At 37.7% G+C, this 21,353-nt stretch overlaps 1 protein-coding gene across 3 annotated transcripts in view; it reads left to right on the plus strand.

Moving 5' to 3' along the window:
• FKBP5 (FKBP prolyl isomerase 5) overlaps positions 1 to 19,358 on the plus strand; it is a 52,594-nt gene extending 33,236 nt beyond the window's left edge. For 2 of the 3 annotated variants that reach the window (XM_063297678.1, XM_063297677.1), the window contains exons 6-11: positions 4,861 to 5,017; positions 6,078 to 6,168; positions 7,029 to 7,112; positions 7,555 to 7,740; positions 9,672 to 9,911; positions 10,579 to 19,358. In XM_063297678.1, coding sequence (XP_063153748.1) covers positions 4,861 to 5,017; positions 6,078 to 6,168; positions 7,029 to 7,112; positions 7,555 to 7,740; positions 9,672 to 9,911; positions 10,579 to 10,683 — 863 coding nt within the window. In that variant the 3' untranslated portion in view covers positions 10,684 to 19,358. The remainder of the gene's footprint in view (positions 1 to 4,860; positions 5,018 to 6,077; positions 6,169 to 7,028; positions 7,113 to 7,554; positions 7,741 to 9,671; positions 9,912 to 10,578) is intronic. The other variant, XM_063297679.1, reaches the window with a different exon arrangement.
• Positions 19,359 to 21,353: the final 1,995 nt, after the last annotated feature.

Below are 21,353 nucleotides of genomic sequence, written 5' to 3' on the forward strand. Positions count from 1 at the left end.
GACTGTATTTTGAAGACAAGCAGGTGGTAAAATTTCCACAACTGTGATTAACTGATAGAATTTCTGTTGAGTTGTAGTAAAATCCAGCATTAACTAGGGAGCTAATTCAAAGATTCCTGACATTACTATAATTAGAATACACATGTAGTTGTGTTAAAATCTTAGGGCAGGATTTATGCAGACAGTCTTATTAACTTGAATGATAGGTCATATTTCACAGCTGTGCTTCCTAAAACACAGACTATGCTTGGATATTTGCATTTCAAGTTACTATGCAGCCCTCTGCTGTTTTAATCAAGTTGTACAAATTGCTGTCAGTGCACAGAGTTCATGTGCCAGCCACATTAAGAACACAATGTTCTGTGCTCTTCAAAACAAAATTGCTCTAGGCACAGGGAGAACAATAAGTCAACTCAACAGCTGAACTGATGTTCCCTAGTCTGGCTGGAATTTCTTACTGTGCAATCCAAGTGTAATTCTATCCAAGTGATCTCTTTTGGATAGTATTTAAGTAAGCTTTGATAATTATGTTATGGAATTATTTCCTGTGCTATATTTACACAATCCATGCAGAATCATTGTATCAAAGAGTGAACTTAGGTGGTTAAATGTTGTTGGCATGGAAGAGAAATGGGACCGCCTAAAAATTAGTATACTATATATCTAATATATTTATATATGAGGTAATAATTTTGAAGTTTGTACATTAAACTTTTTTCTAGCCACAATCCCCACCCCACCCCCCACCCCCTGATAAAGATACTGAGTGGAAGCTATAAAGTTAATAAAATATTGCAAGAATTCTTTTTATTATCTGGAAAAGGAGCTTCAAAGTTCACACTGAACACTAAAGAAAGAACTATCTTTTGCTGCTACTTTTTAAATTAGGATGACATGCTATTGCCCAGTCACAGTTATACAAAATATTTTGCTTTCTCTGTTATTTTCAGTGGACAGCTCATATCAGTTCTACAAAACAATAATATGTGGTTATACATTACCTCAGGAAGATTGTCATACATAATATATGCTCAAAAATATAGCTGAAAAATAGAAATGTCTTTAAAATAATGGATCAGGATGTTTGGAAACTCTTTACAAGCTACCATTAGATTCTGTGTTGACACTAACTCAATATGCTGCCTATGTACACAGGAAGCTAATTAATTTAAAGTAGATACATGTCTACTGGACAAACGTATCACAACACATTTGTACTATGGTGATGCCATAGTACTTCTGATCCATTTGCCCCAGTGACGTGACATAGCCACTAACAACTTCAGTACTACAAGACTTGCTTGTATCACTGTAGACAAGTTTCATGTTCTCTTAGGCCACTCATAACATACTTTGGAGAATAATACACACTATACAACACCTAAATAGCTTCTTGGATAGGATACAAAGAAGACTCACATTGCTCAAGACTCTTAGAGGAGGAAAATGCTATTTGGATTTCCTTTTGTACAGTTTTGCAAAAGACAATCATTACCAGCAATTGGAGAGTCATAGGACAGGGCCTGGAAAGTGAAATACATGCCTCCAAGGATCTTATGTATGCATGGCAAAAAGTGTTGTTTCTGAGACATAAAGAAAGAGCTCCTAGAATTCAGATCCACACTACAGTCCCCTTCCTATTGTATTAACAAACAGTGTAGGTAATAGTGAGTTAAATGGACATGATTTTTGCTCTGTTACTCAATATATCTGTGTCTTCCTATGTCCCTATTAATATATAGTAGTCGCTATATCTATTAATAGAAAGCAGGACAAAACTCAAGAGATTGTCAAATAGGAAGAAAAATGTAGCATATACTCTTATATGGAATGTGAATTAATAATAATGGAATGAAGCTCACGTTTCAAAAGGACTTGAGCTCTTTGTTTATGTGAAGAAAATCTGGTGGGAAGTGGTTTTGAATTCCCATCCGACTTTATTTTGTAGTATTTTATGCTAAGTTTCTGGCATCTTGTTACGTTCAATTTTTGCATGATATGCATGCTTAATGATCCACAAATTCCTAAAAACCTTAACGTTGGCTTCCAGTGCAAAAGGCTTTTAAGAAGAGAGGGTTGTTTTGTTTTACATTTGTTTTGTATTTATATTGGCAATTGTTTGTTTTAAGACACCGAATACTGACTTCAGTATGAGAAGGCCAGGGGTTAGAAATTACAAGGAAGAAGCAAAGAATGACTAAGGTTCAACTGATTTTTATGTGGGATACAAATACAAAAAGTTGTAATGCCTTAAAGACAAATAAATGTATTGTACTATGAATGCTCGTGGAGTAGAATCCTCTTCCTGAAATGCATGAAGCATGTCCTAAGCTAGCAAAGTTATCAGGAGGAAGGAAGGGCATTGTAAGTAATGCAAGCAAAGAGAAATAAAATGAAAAAAATGCTCATTGTATGTAAAATTAATCCAGGAACCACTCAAAAACCAATGTTAATGATAACCCAAACATTCTGGCATTGGTAAGCTAAAGAACAGGGTAAAAATCCATTACCTCAATTCAAACCATGCTGATTGACTTGAATTTTTTATTTATGTGGGACAGCTGCCTTGAGCACCATTCCTAGGTTGAAAAGTATGGAATAAACTGTGAATACAGATATTACATTGAATGATGGGCTGTTGAACAAACTTGATTATGTACTAGACAGTCAGAACTGGGTTGCCTGAATAGATATAATTCTGGATTTGTTTGCAGAATCTAGTCTGTAGACTAATCTCTAGTCTAGATTTCATACATGGCCTGTTTTTGGTGGTAAGTTAGGGAAGAGTTTGGGTAGAGGTAGGCAATTGGTGTCTTGGGCTCTGGAATATCCCCAGGCATCTCCTCTGATGCTCTTCATCCCCCTGTCTATGTTGCTTTCTAAATGCTTTTTAGAGAGATGGCATGCTGCCAAAATAAATAAATAAATAAATCATCCTCTAGAATCATATTTATTTGAACCCACAAAGGCCCCAGTAGAATGGTAGAATGCACCTTTTGGTAAATGAAATTTTTATAACTGGCTGAGGTAACCATTTTATGGATAGGTGAGTCTCCTATAGCGGCCAGACCCTGAGGGTGCCCATTACATGACTGCAATATCCCTAAAGTTCTCCCATTATAGAACACTATAAGTTAATAGTTACTATCTTTGCTTTACATAAGCTTTAAGCAATATTGACAATATGTCATGCCAGTGTGCCGTTGGGCTCTCCCCTTTGCAGTCACTGAGAGACATCTCGCCCATTTTTATATCCCAGTTATTGGCTTAGAATGAGTACAGGTCTCATATTCTTTGAGTAATTTAACACTCCCAATTCCTTCTCTTCTGTTCAAAACAGGAATGGGCAGAATTTTGGGATTGGTGGATTACACTGAGTCCTTTGGAGACTGCAGCAGAGGTGGAAAGGGTTGGTGAGAGATGCCCAGTCATTCTCACATATAGATAACTGCCAGTTCCTACATATGCATATCATAAAGATAACTTCTGTCAACTACAATTTGGCCCAGCCTTCCCTACTTGGATGCCTTCCCATTATTATTATTGTTTTTTTGGCAATATTACAGAAATGTTTTACCACTGTCGTCTTCCATGAATTGTTTTCAACTTCCTAGTGTAGCCTATAGCCTTGGTGTTTCCATTATAGTCTTCCAATCAATTTCTGATCAGGTCTAACCCTCCTTAGCTTTAATAACCAGTGAAAGCCAGAATTATCAACCACATAATTCCTTGTTACTAACCTGATAACTTTATTTTATATCTAAGGTCATATTCATGTGGAATAGTATTCTAAGGGCATTCTACAACATATTTTATCTTTTAAAAAATCCTCCCATACCTGTTCTTGGATGTTACTTAGCAAGTATAATTGTAGGGACATCTGAGAAATTTGCAGTAGTCTGTGTTAAAAACTACTGAAATTAACATAATTCAAGACATAATTATATCTACCAGAGCTGATTAGAAAAGAGGCAGATTAACTATTTTCTTTTATCTTGTCCATACTCTAGAGAGGCATGGACCACCATAGCGATGCTTTAGGCAACATATGCATTTCTCTCTCTTTCTTTCCATGAGCCATAATGGAAAGGGAATTATTCCATTAGAATCCACACACAGCTTTCTTTAGGAATATTACTGTAATCTTGTAGTTTGTCTTTCCATTATGATCTGACAAGTCACAAACAGAAACTGTTCAAATTTATAAATTGTAATATTAATCTATAGTAGTAATAGTAAAGAAAACAGTCAGTGGCTTGTTCTACAACATCGACATACTCAGCCTGGCAACAAAAGTAAAACTGTCTGGCCCTTCCTTTCTGAGCAAATTATTCCTTTCAGTCCTTGCTCCTATCTAAATTTACCATGTTCTCCAAAAGGCACCAAAGAAATCATATCCTGCCGATGTAACACAGGTGCCATTTGACAGCTTTTTATGCTCAGGCAGAAAGTCAGTAGCTTTTGCAATGCTAAATTCCAATCTAGGTTCAAAATCAGGCAGGATTTTGCTGCCTGCTACTGAGAGCTGCCATGTCTACACCAGTGCCTCAGAGAAATGGGCTGCAATGTGAGTAAACTTGTCTTCAGCTCTGTAGGCCAAGAACATTTGTCCAGGTTTTAGAAAGGTTAACATCAGTCAACTTAAGCGTTCTGTGGTGAATAGTGGTCTCATTTTAGAAATGGGAAAAGTCAAAAGCAATGTGGCTTTGGAGTTTCTTTTGGGACCAAGCTCTTCAGTCACTCCAGCCATGATGATACAACAATGCCAAAAAATAATGTGTTTTTGTTATGCTGTTTAATGCATATCACAATGTTGATGGTAATGCCTTATAGCCCACAATGTTTCTCTCTCCCGTACAGTCCACTTGAAAGGATTTTGTGATGGCAGAATGTTTGATTGTAGAGATGTAGCATTCACTGTTGGAGAAGGGGAAGATCATGACATTCCCATTGGAATTGACAAAGCTCTGGAGAAGATGCAAAGGGGAGAACACTGTATCTTGCATATAGGAACACGGTAAGAAACGGGCTGTATCACTCTGTACCCCCACCCTTTTTTTTTCTTTTTTGGTGCCTTTAACTCAGTCTTGTGCTCAAGTCCATGGAGTTGCCCAAGCAACACGACAGCTGAGGCTTGCTGCAGAATTTCTTCCCACTTGGACCCAAGGGAGGACAGCACGGGCTCCCTCTTGGCCCCCCAGGTGCCCCTGGTGCCTTGGCCATCTTCCTCTTCCCCAGGCAGTGCAGCAGCCACCATGTGGCCCCAAAGTCCAGGACCCCCTCTCCTCTCGCCCCCAGAAGCTCCACCCCGCCGGGCCAACCCACAGGGGATGGGTGGGGGCCAACTCAATGACTTCCAGCATCTACCTGGACAAGTCTGTATAGTTTTCTTGGCAACACTTTTAAAAGTGGCTTGCCATTGCCTTCTTCCTGGGACTGAGAGAGAGTGAGTGAGTGGCCCAAAGTCACTAGCTGGCCTTATGCCTAAGACAGGATTAGAACTCACAGTCTCCCGGTTTCTAGCCTTATGCATTGCACAACTGCAACAACCTGGCTCTCATTTCATTTTTACACAACCTTTACACCAGTCTCATTTATACTTATCGTCATACCTGGTGGCTAGCTGTCAGTAAGATCGTTATATAAGTTCTTTTATAATAAACCATTTCTTTTTAAACATATTTAAAAATGATATTTAAACAGTAGATAGATAGAATTTAAGCAATTATTTCAAATATTCTTACCATTTGCATACCTGGTGTTTAGTGTTATTTCAAGATTTTGAAAAATGTTAATGAAAAATAAGTGCATGAAAATTGAATAGGATGCACAATATATAACTGCATCCAATCTGAATACAAAGTAATAACATGGAGTCGAGTATAGTATATAGAATATGTGTTTTGCTACAAATGAGCTACTTAGACATCAGTTTCCTAGGCAACATATGTTTTGTCTCCAGGGCCTGATGTGTAGCTAACCAGTTATCTCCATGTGAGTGCAAATGTCCAGAATGCTGAATAATGTGCTTATCCTGTGTCATTTCTGTTAGCACTTTTTCCCATGCTTTGTTTTAGATACGGGTTTGGTGGAGCTGGAAAGCCTATATTTGGCATTGAACCAAATGCTGAACTTGTGTATGAAGTTACATTGAAAAGCTTTGAAAAGGTGAGAATGGAATTTCTTCAAATAATAAACCATCCTGTACACATTGGATATTTACCCACAGGAACTTTTCTACAGTGAATACATTTAGGAATACCCATTCCCACCTCCATCTGGCATGTTTGTCACAAAGCTTGGTAAAGATATGTCAGCTAGGATCACAGTGTTCTTGTATGTGTTTTATTGTTTTGGGTGGGGTCCAAGACTTGTCCTAGGCTTGTTCCTTTTGTACTTTTTTTCTGGTTGTAGAAAAAAAATCATGTCCTGCCAAACAGTACTGAAAGGAGGGCAGGGCAAAATTGCTGAACAGGCTGTGCCCCTTTTAGGGTGATAGAGAATGTACCATCTCTGTAAAGTACAGGGAAGGAACAAGATGTACATAAGGTGGAGCTTTGATGCCAATCTATAATGGGAAATGTTCACAGGAAGGAAACGTAAATGAAAGAAATCTGTCTACTCTCAGGAGGATTGTACAGGATTCTTTCATGATTCTGTGTTAGCCTTTCTTATTTTTTAACTCCTATTCAGGACAGATTTAAGTGGAGCTGAATACAGTTTGGACTGGAAAGAAACTTAGTATCAGTAACATCGATATTGGGCTACTCCAAATTTCACTCTGACTTAATTTCTGAAGCCAAATGTAACTTAGTGAAGTACTTTTTATATATAATTACTTTATTGCTTGCTATTCGTTCAACTTACTGCAGTGGTTTAGAAAACGCCCTGTTTGTTGGGACTGAAAGAATAATACTAAATTTGAAGTTAGATTCGACAAATATTACCATGTTGTGAAGTACAGATTAGATTTCCAGTATTACATTGCTTTCTGCTATTTGATTATTGCTATAAATACTTGGTTACAGGCCAAAGAATCCTGGGAGATGGACACCAAAGAGAAACTTGAACAGGCTGCCATTGTCAAAGAAAAAGGGACTGTGTATTTTAAGGTGTGTGTCAACATTCTAGCTATAGTAACATGAAGAAAGAGACTTCTACTGATAAGTCATCTGTAGCTTACTTTTTTTTTTTACTTTGCTCAGAGGATCTGTCCTTCTTAACATCCCCTTTTGTCTTTATCTTCCAATGAAATTTAGTTTTCTGAAAAGTAGAACTGCCTCTAAGCTTTGGTTTGGAGGGCTTCTGAGCAGCTCTTTTCTGGTAAATGTTGATCTGTCAGAATGTGGCAAGACTGGGGGTATTTGACATTACTGCTTTCTGGTATTCAAACTCTTAATTCCAACTTGGCTACTTGCTATCCTATTGAATTCCTCCCCTTCCACCTCATTCTTCTGACATTGATTGTTCAAACTATAACCCAGCTTTAAGAAATAAATGTGTTCTACTTTGCAAAGTAATATTCATCTCTAACCTTTTTTATCTCATTCTTAGGAAGGCAAGTACCTGCAGGCAGTAATTCAGTATGGAAAGATTGTATCCTGGTTAGAAATGGAATATGGCTTATCAGAAAGGGAATCTAAAGCTTCAGAATCTATATTGTTGGCAGCCTTCCTCAACCTTGCTATGTGCCACTTAAAGCTGCGGGAGTACACTAAAGCAGTTGAGTACTGCAATAAGGTAAAGATGCATCTAGCCATGTGGAGTTGGGGAAGCACTGGTGATGGCTGATCATAGTATTTACTCAGTCTCCTTATTTTTCATTCAGTTCTTTGACTCCAGTTAACGAACACACTAGAAATAAGTATCAAAATGATGCGGGAAAAGCTTTACAGGCCAAGAATTTCTATATCTAATAAATATGGAAAAGTTCTTAGTTTATTAACACTACCTGGATGATTATTTGTATTTTGTAATATGCACCATAAAACAGCATTGTAGATTTTGGAAGCTAAGGACAACTTTATAATTTATTTTATATTTTCTATATTTATATTCTATAAATTTATATAATTTATAATATAGATTGATGTCGGCCTTGCGAGGTAGTCCAGACAAGAAGCACACCCAGAAGTACTAGTTCTAACTTCAGGCCCCCATTCCTTCTGTGGACTCAGTTGCTGCTTGTTTGACTGTTGTCTAGTCTGTGGCTCTTCCTCCTGCCTCCCAAGGTTATTCCCGCATAGCATTACAGACTGCTATTGTATCACCCATCAGTTGTTTTTCTGTAGGCTAAACCTTCCCAGATCCTTGAACTGTTCCTCACGGGCCTTGGTTTCTGGAGCTTTCATCGTCATCTGGGTAGCCCTCTGCTGAACTTGTTCCAATTCCTCACTGTCCTTTTTGCTAACCAGAATGGGAGATAGTACTCCAAATGGGTCTGACCTGAGCAGAGTAGAGTAGAACAATAACTTCCTGTTAGGTAGACTCTGCTCCCATTAATACATTCCAAGATAGCATTTGTCTTATTGCAGATGCATCACACTTCTGGCTCATATTTAACTTGTGATTGACAAGGACGCTCACATGTACTACTGCCTAGCCAGATCTCTTCCAGCTATATAAGTGCCTTACATGTTTCTTACCCAGATACAAAATTTTACATTTCTCCTTGTTAAATTCTATCCTATTCATGTCAGTCCAGTGCTCAAGACTTACAATATATATTTTTTTAATCTTCTCTTTAATTCTAAATTATTAGCCACCTCTCCCAGTTTTGTGTCATCTGCAAAGTTTGTGAATGTCCTCTCAATTCCTTCATCGGAATCATTGATTAAAATGTTACTGATAAAAGTCGTGGCTGACTTTGCATTCTTGTGTATCATGTCTCTGAACAGTCCTGTTAAATATCTTGATTTCTGTACTATCTTGTTCTTCAACATTACAAGCTTAAAGCTTTTTCTCCCAAGATGTTTCTCAAATGTACAGGTTTCTGAATATAATACAGCTAGAACGATGTGTTAAAAGTGAGACAGAAAATTTATGTTACTGAAATAATTATGTAAAAGAAAGGCATGTGATTTTGGACAACACTATAAATATCTGGGCTTTGTGAGTCATCATCTAAACTTTGCCTGTAAGTTTTCTGTTGGGCCTCCGTTTGGACGTTTTAAGCATAATATCCATTTACATTTAGTCGTATCATATTACTGTTTCTGGAATATTCCATTTGTAGCTGTAAAAGGCCTGTGTTCCACAATATATAAATATCCAACTAGCTTTGGAGCAAAAAAAAAAAAATCAATTTTGAAGACTAGTGTAAGAGATTTCCATAATTTTAGTGGCAGGTTATTTGAGAGACAGATTGCCATGGTTGATTTTTAAATGCTTTGCTTGTTTCAGTAATATTGATCTTATTTCTATAGAAGTATACGTGGCATTGTAAAACAATCTGGTAAAAACATGCTACTTCTGAATTTTGGTTTCTGTTTTTGATATACAAATGTCAATTACACTGTAAAGGTTAGCATATGCAGTATAAAACGTAAGTTTTACTTTCCTATTTTAAAAATAGCTGAAGTTCATAGTTTTGTTGCTAAGATTAATAAACTTGTCTTGAGGCAATTTTCCCACCTTTAATTTGGGTTAAATATAAGAATGTTTGCTTGCAGGCATTAGCACTGGACCAAGTCAATGAAAAAGGCTTGTACCGAAGAGGAGAGGCAAGACTGCTCATGAATGAATTTGAGTTGGCAAAAGGTGACTTTCAGAGAGTGCTAGAAGTGAATCCACAGAACAAGGCAGCCAAGTCACAAATTACCATGTGTCAGAAGAAGACAAAGGAGCACAACGAGAGGGACCGAAAGATATATGCCAACATGTTCAAGAAATTTGCAGAGAGAGATGCAAAGGTTTGCACCTTGCCAGTATGGCCTCCTTCCAACCATTGTTAAATTCCAGGCTTTCTTACAGAATTGTACAGAAGTATTGTAATAATACAATTTCCTTTGTTTGATGATACAAAATGTCAAGCTTCAGGCACGTCCATCTACTATAAACTATTTCCAGTAATCTGGTAGTACTACTAAAATTCTTGCAACTGTTATACAGAAATAGGAATGAAACACTGTAAATGCAGACATGTTATTTTCTTATGGCAGTAGAAGTGATTCTTTTAAAGGATTTCTGTTTGTTTATATGTAACAGCAATCAGAACAGTTAGCAAAGAACAGTGAGGTATCTTTCCTACAATCACTTCATAGTTTCTTATACACTCAAAGTGCAGCTTTATAATATAGATCATACACAGACATTTCATGTGCTTCCAGTGTATTCCAGATATATATTTAGAAAGTTCAGAGGTTTCATGAATTACTGTGTGATTCAGAAGTTGTGTAAACAACTTTCATTTTCCATTCTGAGTCTCGTACACATCCTTGTGGTAGCAAATTTTAAAATGTTCCTAGCAAGTAATTTCTTTTTCACTAATCAGTTTAGACTGAAGGACCTATTGTTCTTTAAATTTATGCTTGTACCTCTCCCCTAATTCCCACATCGGGTATTTGTTATTGGCTGTAGGAGGAGGCCAGTAAAACTACAGAAGAGAAGGAAGAAAAGCCATCTTCTGAAACTGAGCTTAAGAAGACAGTGTCTGAAGGCAGTGAATCAGAGGGCCATGTATGACTGTGCAGCAGAAGGACAATCCTGAATTTAGCCTGCACTCAGACAGGTTCTGAAGAACTCAGAAATTCAACAGTGTTTATTGTAAAGTTTGTTTCAATTGGCATTATTGTGGAAGCCAAAAGCCTATCCAGCAGCTTCACAAGAAATGATAAGATTACTGCAAGCTATGACCATGCTTAGCAGTATCACATAAACCAAGGACAGCATGGGACCACTTCAAGTGGAACAAATGGTTCGGTAACAAATACCCACAATGGTTCTTGATAGATGGCTCAGAGCTCATTTCAGTTTGCATCCAACAGTGACCAGGATAGGGCCCGATGGTTATAGCACACAGGAGCAGTCAGCTGTATAGATTTGGCATTGCATTTGGTTGTATTTGTAATATTGTGGTAGCACCACATGGGTATATTCTGTATGTCAGAAAAAAAGACCCCCGTGCTACCAACTCAAGGTACTAATCGTGTTAGTAGAATCAAGTGGAAAGCGGTTTTAAAAGCCAGACTCCTGGGATCTTATTCTCTCTGTCTTGTAGTTCCAGTGGGTTTCTGTAGCACAATAGTTTCTCAGGGAACTGAGTAGTCCAAATCACATTATTATTCTTGTTCTTAAATGATTGCTTGCTGGCAAGGTCCCTGATCCATTGATGACTGAGTACAGCAGAAATGCCAGCTTCTGGGTGTGAGCATTTCCCACCTCCCACTCCCCACTGGGCTATAAAATGATCAGCACCAAACAGTGCTGATTAGCTGCTGCAGAAGGAGGGAAAGGAATCTGGACTGAACCAGGCAGTTTTTCTTCCCTCTCCAATATCAGTTGGGTGCGGACATAGGGATGCTCAAGGACAGTAGCTTTTTTCCTTTATATGCATTTTTTCTTGCTGTATGGGACAAATGTATGCAGTAATCAACTTGAATTATGTGTTGAGACCTTTTGAATGCATTGCTCAAGTTTATAACATGATAGCAATCAGGATATTAAAAAAAGAAAGAAAGAACATTTTCTTTCAGGAAATTATTATGATTAGTCTTATTGATAATCTAGTGACATGTTTTGCAACATTAAAAACATTTTTAGAAACTAAATTTGTAATTTAAGATTTTTGGCTCATTCTGGGATTCCTACTTTAAACTCTTGTTTGGATCCCCCTGAAACTCTCAGCTTGTTTTTGAATGCTTTACAAAGCAAAGTGGGTCCACTCTGAACGCTATAAATGGTAGGACTGCGCAGTGTTTCAGATATGAAGGTGAAAAAGTTGCTTCAGAGTGCATGGAAATGCAAACAATACCTATCTGCAACTCCTTAAACCAAACACATCTTTTCCCAGAATCACACAGCAAGCAGCCAGGAGATCCTGGGAAAAGGTGTGGCTGCATCAGGAAAATGCCTTTGAATCTGAAGTGCCAAACCACTTTTGCCTTCAAATCCAAAACACCACTCAGCCCAAATAAATATTTCTTAAATATGTTTTCAGTATAAAGTGGTGAGTTTTTGCTGCAGATGGCTCACAGCAGTCTGCATTATATCTCAAAAAATCATAACAGCACTGAAATGCATTTATGTGTTCATTCCTAGGGAAAGATAATTCTACTTAAGCCCCATTGAAATGGCAACAATGTTTGCTTCATTGCTTTCAATGGAGCTTGTGAAAATAGTTTTCTCTGGGTCTGGGTTAACAAGTTTACTGATCTGTGATGGAACATTACATTTCATGGTGCAAAGAGCTGTACCTCTATTACAGAATACGTAGGGCATTTTGCTTTCCTGTATGTCAAATGGGCAACACTGCTATATTTTAAGATTTGTTTAGTATTTTCAATGTTAATTTCACTGGGAATTTAACAAATGCTTTTTTTTCCTGGTGGTTTTCTTCTCTGACAAAATGCAGTTTTAAATTTTTCCCTCTTCTTTTCTGTTCTTATTGAAATCATTGTTCCCTCCCTCCCTCTTCCACTATAATTCCACTGTTTAATTGTATATAAACATAATCAGAGAAGAGCTAAAACCTCACTACGTTATTTTTAAACTTTAAGTGGAGCATGGCTTTCTTTGTCCTAATAACATGACGATATACCCAAACAGTCTTTGAATAGGAAAGCAGCATCTATAGGTACCACACAGATATTCTGAAGGTGATATCTGAAATTTAAATGATAGACTCTTTCTGGTTATTCTGTTCACTTTAACAGAAACTAAATTTTATTTACCATGGTTAATCCTAGTTTTTGAATTGTTGTATACCTCTCTACATATACCCAAATTTCTGTACAGGATGCTAAGAGATGAAGGAGTAATACTGCTATCTAGAATACACTGACCAGCAGTTTTTGACACATGCCCAGGTGTTCATTTTGTTACATAGCCAGTTGTATTATGTTCCTATACCAATTCATAGCCTTCAAAATTATTTTCATGAGCCATATTGATACAGTAGGGAGCAAATCTTTCAGATTTAGAGTGCAAGTCATGATTCCCATTTTTGCCCTCTGTGTTCATAAACTGCATGAATTACTGAACGTCTTACTATAAACATCCACAATAAACAAGAAAGAGGATAAAAATCAGCTCTGGATGTAAATTATCCAACAATAGCAAAAGAAGAATGAATTTTTTATATTGCAATATTTCACCACTGACACAGAATTTAGTACAAGCAGTAATGTTTCCTGTTGTCTGGTATTTATTGCTTTCTCAAAGAGGAACATGAGCAAATGGAATGTCACTCTTAGACTATAGATGGATATGGTATTTTGTCAGTCTTGTTTGAACAGTGCATTTTGAGGGGACCCGGCTTGATCTTCCAGTTGATGATGGTTTATGATGCTAACTATGTTTTCAGTTTCACCATGATTGTTTTAGCTGCAAGAAAGATTTTCAGTTTGAAATAGATAAAACTTTAATGGGTGAAGGCCTCTCCCAGCTAGGGAGGATCAGTATATGCTATTGCCCTCCAAATATTATGTGGTATCCAAAATGTGTTCCAATTCTTTTAGAAAAGTTATTTTTTGCTGTCCTAAAATCTGTGACTGAAACGAAGTAGTAGTTTCAGCCTTTCCACCTGTAACTGTTCCTACACTGTGTGCACAATTATTAGGCAAGTGAGTATTTTGACCATATCATCATTTTTATGCATATTTTCCACCTCCAAGCTGTATAAACCTGAATGCTTATAGGATATAAGCATATCAGGTGATGTGTATTTGTGTAATGAGGGAGGGTGTGGCCTAAGGAAATCAACACCCTATATCAAGGTGTGCATATTATTAGGCAGCTTTTCCTCAGGCAAAATGGGCCAAAAAAGAGATTTAACTGACTCTGAAAAGTCAAAAAATGTAAAAAGTCTTTCAGAGGGATGCGGCACTCTTGAAATTGCTAAGATATTGGGGCATGACCACAGAACCATTAAACGTTTTGTTGCAAATAGTCAACAGGGTCGCAAGAAATGTGTTGAGAAAAAAAGATGCAAATTAACTGCCAAAGATTTGAGAAGAATCAAATGTGAAGCTACCAGGAACCCATTATCCTCTAGTGCTGTCATATTCCAGAACTGCAATCTACCTGGAGTGCTCAGAAGTACAAGGTGTTCAGTGCTCAGAGATATGGCCAAGGTAAGGAAGGCTGAAACTGGACCACCACTGAACAAGACGCATAAGTTGAAATGGCAAGACTGGGCCAAGAAATATCTGAAGACAGATTTTTCAAAGGTTTTATGGACTGAAGAGATGAGAGTGACTCTTGACGGACCAGATGGATGGGCCCGTGGCTGGATCAATAACGAGCACAGAGCTCCACTTCAACTCAGATGCCAGCAAGGTGGAGGTGGGGTACTGGTATGGGCTGGTATGATTAAAGATGAGCTAGTTGGACCTTTTCGGGTTCAAGATGGACTCAAAATCAACTCCCAAACCTACTGCCAGTTTGTAGAAGACACTTTCTTCAAGCAGTGGTACAGGAAAAAGTCTGCATCTTTCAAGAAGACCATGATGTTTATGCAGGACAATGCTCCATCGCATGCATCAAAGTACTCCACTGTGTGGCTAATCAGTAAAGGCCTCAAAGATGAAAGAATAGTGACATGGCCCCCTTCCTCACCTGACCTAAACCCTATTGAGAACTTGTGGGCCCTTCTCAAACAGGAGATTTACGGTGAAGGAAAACAGTACACCTCTCTGAACAATGACTGGGAGGCTGTGGTTGCTGCTGCACAAAAAGTTGATCGTCAACAGATCAAGAAACTGACAGACTCCATGAATGGAAGGCTTATAACTGTTACTGCAAAGAAGGGTGGCTATATTGGTCACTGATTTTTTGTTTGAAATGTCAGAAATGTTTATTTGTAAATTTTGAGTTGTTTGTTTATTATTCTCACTTTAACAGGTGAAAATAAACGAGTGAGATGGAGGAATTTTCGTTTTTCATTTAGCTGCATAATAATTCTGCACACTAATAGTTGCCCAATAATTGTGCACATATAGATATGCTCCTAAGAAAGCCAAAACCTCACTTTTACTTTCTTAAATATTCAGGTTTGAGATTTATTAACATTTTGGATTGACCAAGAGCACTGCAGTTGTTCAATAATGAAATTCATCCTCAAAAATACAACTTGCCTAATAATTGTGCACACAGTGTATATTTTTATGCTTTCTCATAATTTTAACATGTGATCCTTGGCTTCAGCTAAATCTTCCCTTTCTCTCATATCTGTACCATTACTCTCATTTCTCATCAAATTGACATTAAACTCAGAACTTTGCTGAGGGTATCTGTTTAGTATGATGTGGCTTGGAAATATGTACCTCTACAGGTGGATGTTCAACAGTTTCCTGTCTTGCATCCTGTAGATTCTTAGCTTATTTTTAGTTATATGACTGTTGGAACATCAAGATAACTACATCTACCTCAGTAATGTGGCTTTTACTCAACTGAGTCATTTGATGCTTGAATACTTGCTCTAAATTAAGTTAACTCTTTTCAGAAACTATTCCATGCTGAAGAAAAATTCAGTTTTAATTGTTTCATGTATCTGGATTATGTTTTGGTAAGGATACTATAGAAAGGGGAAAGTAAAATAATTCAGGTCAGCCACCAATGAGATTTCTATGTGATTTTTCTCCTGAACTTTTTTTTTTAAAGAGAAGATCAGATCTTTTCCTCTTGTAACTTGCTGAATGATTGCTACTGATTATCCTTTGCTACCCAGAGGGTGCTATATGTAGTTGCTAATAAACTACTCAAAAGCTACCTTTGTTGGAGTCTCCTGTTGAAAAGAGAGAAGTATAATCAGTAGCAGTACAGTACAGTAGATGACTCCCTGAACTGTTTTCTTAAATATATCAATTTTATGCAAAAATGATAATTGTTTTGTATGACTTTTAAATTGACCCTGGATTGGAGAAGCTTTTTTTACTATCTGTGGACTCTTAGAAACACAAATACATGGTGCCCTCACCAGAAACAAGCTTGCCAATATCAGTGCTCCACTAATGTATCTTGTATAATGTAATTGGGTTAAAAGATGTGAAATAGATGAATTCTTCACTAATTAGTGCAATCTTGTTATCTGTTTTGATATCTACTGACTCAGGTGGGCTTTGTTTTCTGCTAAGACAGATCAGAGAGTCATACGCATATCTTAGCTGCCTTGTACAAATCCGGCCATAATCTACATTAAGTCAGTTTCAAGATTTCACATTACCACTAACAATGTATTGTCCTACACAGTTCAGTGCCCGTTTCTGATATGTGCAGAGAATACCAAATACTCAAATTCTTATATTGTCTCTTTTGTCTTCATTTTGCTATTTCATTTTGCTAAAGCAGGCAAACTTTGACATCTATATGACACCTAACTTATTTTCATCTATTTCCATAAAGCCTTAATCCAACAGTCAATAACTGAACTAATAACTGATTTTGCCTGGCCCATTATTCCTGATTGCATTTTTTCCTCTTTTTTTCCTGTTGTGATATCCATATCCAAAGGATCAATAAATTATATTTGGCCTTGGTAGCTAGCAGAACATGCAGCTGCATCAATTCTGCCTCTTTCTTAGGTCACAGGAAAGGGCAGGGAATTGTGCCTGTAGCTCTGATGGGTTCTCAGAGATATTCACAAGGATTGAGAATGTTTCACTGTTTCAAAGTGCCTCTAAATCCCAATTTTGCAGATTACCACCTATCAGTCTCTCACGTTGTGCCTGTTAGCCATGCTAAGTTCAGTGATAGACTTACCACTATTTAGGAACCCCAGACCATATGATTCTAGTGACCTAAAGACTAAATGCAGATCTGTACTTCACAGAATTACCTCCAAATCAACCATGCTTTTGCTTTCCACATGGAGTGTTTTTTGGTAGCATGGCCTAGCAATGCCTGTTACTGTCTTAAGAGCATAATGCCTGAAAAAGTAGGCTGACATTCCCTCCAAAGGAGAATTGCTGCTGAATGTTTTCTCTTTATAAATATTACAGATGCATAGAGATGGTCAGTTACCCTTTTACTGTGTGTTGTCTATTGGCATGTGAGAGACGTAGCAAGCGCTCTCTTCAGAAGTCTTGTGATACAAGATAGTTGCAAAAAGGACAAATGTTTGCCTCTTACCTACTTTCTAAGGCCTACCTATCCTGAATTACTTGTAATGTGGAGTGCCAAGTTAATAGCTTGAAGAGTTTTCAAATAGGACAGATGGATTCATGGAGGGTGGGTCTGTAAAAACTACTGACTAAGATGCATCTTCCATCTTAACAGAGAATGTATCTTAGGTAACAGTGGGAAGGAAATAAAGAGAAGTTGCTATCTTATTCTGCTTTGTGACTCAGCCTTCTGAAAGCCTTTACCTGGTCAATGTGGGAAACAGAATGCTGAAATAATGAGCTTTAACTTCAGTTTCTCCAAGCCAAGTTTTACTTGGTTTAATTCTCCAAAGTTTAGCTTTGCCTTGTATATAAATATGTACTAAGCACCCCAGAATTATGCAGGCATTGTACTGTGCATCACGTTTTTCTTGGATCCTGGTAGTTTCTGCTCCACTAACTGGAAAACCTCTCTTGGAGGAGCTGCATATTGGAGCTCAGAAAGATGGGAACAAGTAGTTTAAATACTCAAAGCTTCAGAGGCTTATATGTGAGAAACTTCAACACATTTTGATAATACAAAGGTATCAGAAAAATTATAAAACAGTCCTTTAAACTCCTAAAGGGGGACAAATGTCCCCTTCCTTTGCTCACCACACAACTGATACTTCAATGACGGAAGGCACAGGGCAAGCAATGGAAGCTGAATCCCAGGTGAATCTGGAAAAAGAGTGATGGAGGCACTCACATAACGTACCATCTATTACTTGGATTTTCTGCTTTGGAAAGAGTTGTGATACTGAAACTGCAAGTCTTGTGCACTTTTTCTTAAAGGGCTAACTATTATGTTTGGAATGAGCTATACAAAAGCCTCCACAGTACACTTCTATGTCTGCTAATGGATATCATTACTGCAACTTTGTCCAAGGACAATTGTTCCACATCCAGCCTGAAACTGCAAATTGCAAGACTGTTTAAGGAGGAAAAAACTGCTTTTGTGGCTACATCAATGCTCTGTATTGCCTGCTTCTGTTGAGAAGCCAGGATGTTTATGTTACTAATTATTTACCTTACTTTACATTTGCTAAGAAGAGAGCCAGTTTGGTATTGTGGTTAAGGCATCAGGCTAGAAACAGGGAAACCATGAGTTCTAGACTCAGGCACGAAACCAGCTGGGTGACCTTGGGTCAGTCATGCCCTCTCAGCCCAGGGAAGCAGGCAATGGCAAGCCATTTCCAAAATCTTGCCAAGAAAACTGCAGGGACTTGTTCAGGCAGTTGCCAAGAGTCAACACTGACTCGAAGGCACAGTAAATAAAACACCTGCTAAGACTGCACAGCGAACCTGTGGGCAGCACCATATTCCTCATCCATCCTCTCTTCACTGAGGTTTTCAACCCCTGTGAATGGATATGTGGCCTTTCACACATTATCATAATATGCTTTTTCCTTAGTCTAAATCAGTGTTTTTCAACCTTGGTAACTTCAAGATGCGTGGACTTCAACTCCCTGAATTCCCCAGCCAGCATGGGGAAGTTGAAGTGCACACATCTTTAAGTTATCAAGGTTGAGAAACACTGGTCTAAATATTGATCTTTTGTCTCCAGAGACAAAAATGAAAGCAAAGGCCACTTACAGGGGAGAAAGGACTGAAAGTTCTGCTTGCCCAGCGTGTGAAACTGTAAGTTGTGTTTAACAAACTATGCTAGCCAATACAAAAATTAATCAAACTACAGGATGCATTATGATGTGTATAATCACAGCACCATGCCATCATGTTAAATCACATGTGTGTTGGCTTAATTTGTTATATTAACACAGCCATTATTGTTTGTTAACCATGGCTTATGGATTAGCATGTGCAAAAATAGCCAGTCACTTAGAGAAAAAAGCAGAGCATTCTGTTGTCTTCAGAGGAAATTGACTCTAGTGAGTCAATGAATTCTACCCAATATTTTCTTTCAAACCTTGACTGAGCTCTAGAAGCAACAGAGGTGGGAAATAATATTATTCTGATGTACCCTCAAACCATATTGCAAACACAACAGAAGCAGACACCACCACCACAAGGCTGGTGGTTTGCTATTTGGGGTCCCCCCCACACTTTCTCTATAAAGCCAGAGGCTTTACAGAGTCCATTTAGTTCTCACCTAGTTGGCCTTAAGGTATTGCTAGTCAAAAGATATCTGAATTCTCTCTCTCCCATGCTGCTGGGGGCAATACAAGCCTACAATGATAAATTATATCATTGCTCTCCTATAGGTAGTTGAAAGAAATACAGCAACAATACAGCCTTAAATCAGTGGAAGATTTTATTTCCCCCTCTTGTGGATTCCTTTTAGAATAAGGAAACCACATCAATCTCAAATTGCAAGGAAATCCTTAACAAAGCAGTTCTGCAAGTTGCAAACTTTGCTATTTCCTCTGTCAAATGGCTCCTCCATTGCTGCCCTGTATGTGCATGAACACACATAAGTGTCCCCAGAACTGTTTGGCACTTATTTTTAAATGTTTAATTTTTAGATAGGTGAGGAAGAAAACTTAAATGTAATTCTGCTGCATTAAAGCAAGTGGATAGTTCACCCAAAGTATGAGAGGAAAGGCAAGGGTGATGGTTGGACTTGATCTAAAGCTTGCAAAGTTGGACTTAGATTATTGGTAAAGTATCTGTTATGCCTGCTGTTTAAATACAGTATATGTCTTCATTCTGTGAGGATCTTGTCTTTATACATATTTGGAAGGCTTCTTGGGAGTCTGGTCATTTTTCATACCCATCTGTAATTCATCATAGAATAGCTAAAATATGGAAGTAATTAATGCAGTAAAGAAAACGACTACCTTAAAAGTTGCCCGATTTCATATTGAAACACCCAAAATAATTGTGATCAGATATAGTATTGTTGATTAGCTACCTTATTTTCTGTCCAGCACGAGGGTCTGAAGGAATGTTTCCGATTGAATTTTAACTTGTAAAGAGCAGTACAGTAGCATCATTCTATAGCACTCACTGAAATATAGCACAATAAATTAATACATTTCTAGTAGAACATGGCTGTGCGGAGTAGAAAATAACAAACCTGAATTCTTAAAAAGTGTTCAAAATAAAATTCAAAGGAGAACATAACTGAATAGGAAACTGAGTCCTGTGGTGCTTAAAGTAGCATATTGCTTATATGTTACTTGGATGTATAGATTGCAAGATCATGCTTGTCCCTTCTCAAAACACCTGTTACAGTGACGTAAAGCACTTAAGTGTTGGGGAAACCATTTTAACCCCTATTTGTATGAAATCATGAAACAAAAATAAAATCTGACCTTCTTTCCCAGCATGTCATGATGTGTTTTTCTATATCTTACCAATTCTTATAACAAGGTGCTACTATAAACTGGTAATGTATGCTATCTTAATTTATAACAGCACACATTAGTGAAACAAGGGGCACAACCTAATATAAGAAGTGTCAGAGAACTCACTGGAGAAGGAAAGTCAACGCAAACCAGTTTTGAGAAATAAAGACGTCAGATTACTTGGCACTGAAAGAATGTGATGATTTCTCATACATAACATTGGTATGTCTGAAATATATGTAATTTAATTAATCTTATTTGCAGCCATTAGCAATTGAAAGCACCATGGACTATAGGCACCCCAAACTGTAAGTAAGACTGAAATGAGAAGTGAAATTTCCTTCTGTCTGAGCAAGGAGAGATCATCTTCTGTCCTTACCAAGGTCAATTTGCCATGACATGTATTGTCTGTCTAATAAACTAGCTGAGCTGAGCTGTTATTTCTATAGAAACAGAGAACAGCATGTCATCTAAATCCAGGGGATTAATCTGTGTCTACGCCTTCTGGCCTTTGGATGAAGAGATGGGAGGCTAAAATAGCTGTAAAATGGAGCAGCTCTGGCTATAGCATTTCTTTAGCTCCTTTCCCTTGACCTTCCCTGGATATATGTGGGGTAAAATACAAGCAAAAGAGTGAGAGGAGGCTCTGATCTCCAGAATTGTATTTTTTAACCTAGAATAGCAGGGATAATTATGAAAATGCCAAGTTAACTGGCTTCCCACCAATATTTCCACAGACTTCACCACG

Source organism: Candoia aspera, chromosome 3 (assembly GCF_035149785.1).
Source record: "Candoia aspera isolate rCanAsp1 chromosome 3, rCanAsp1.hap2, whole genome shotgun sequence".
In the NCBI taxonomy this organism is placed as follows: domain Eukaryota; kingdom Metazoa; phylum Chordata; class Lepidosauria; order Squamata; family Boidae; genus Candoia; species Candoia aspera.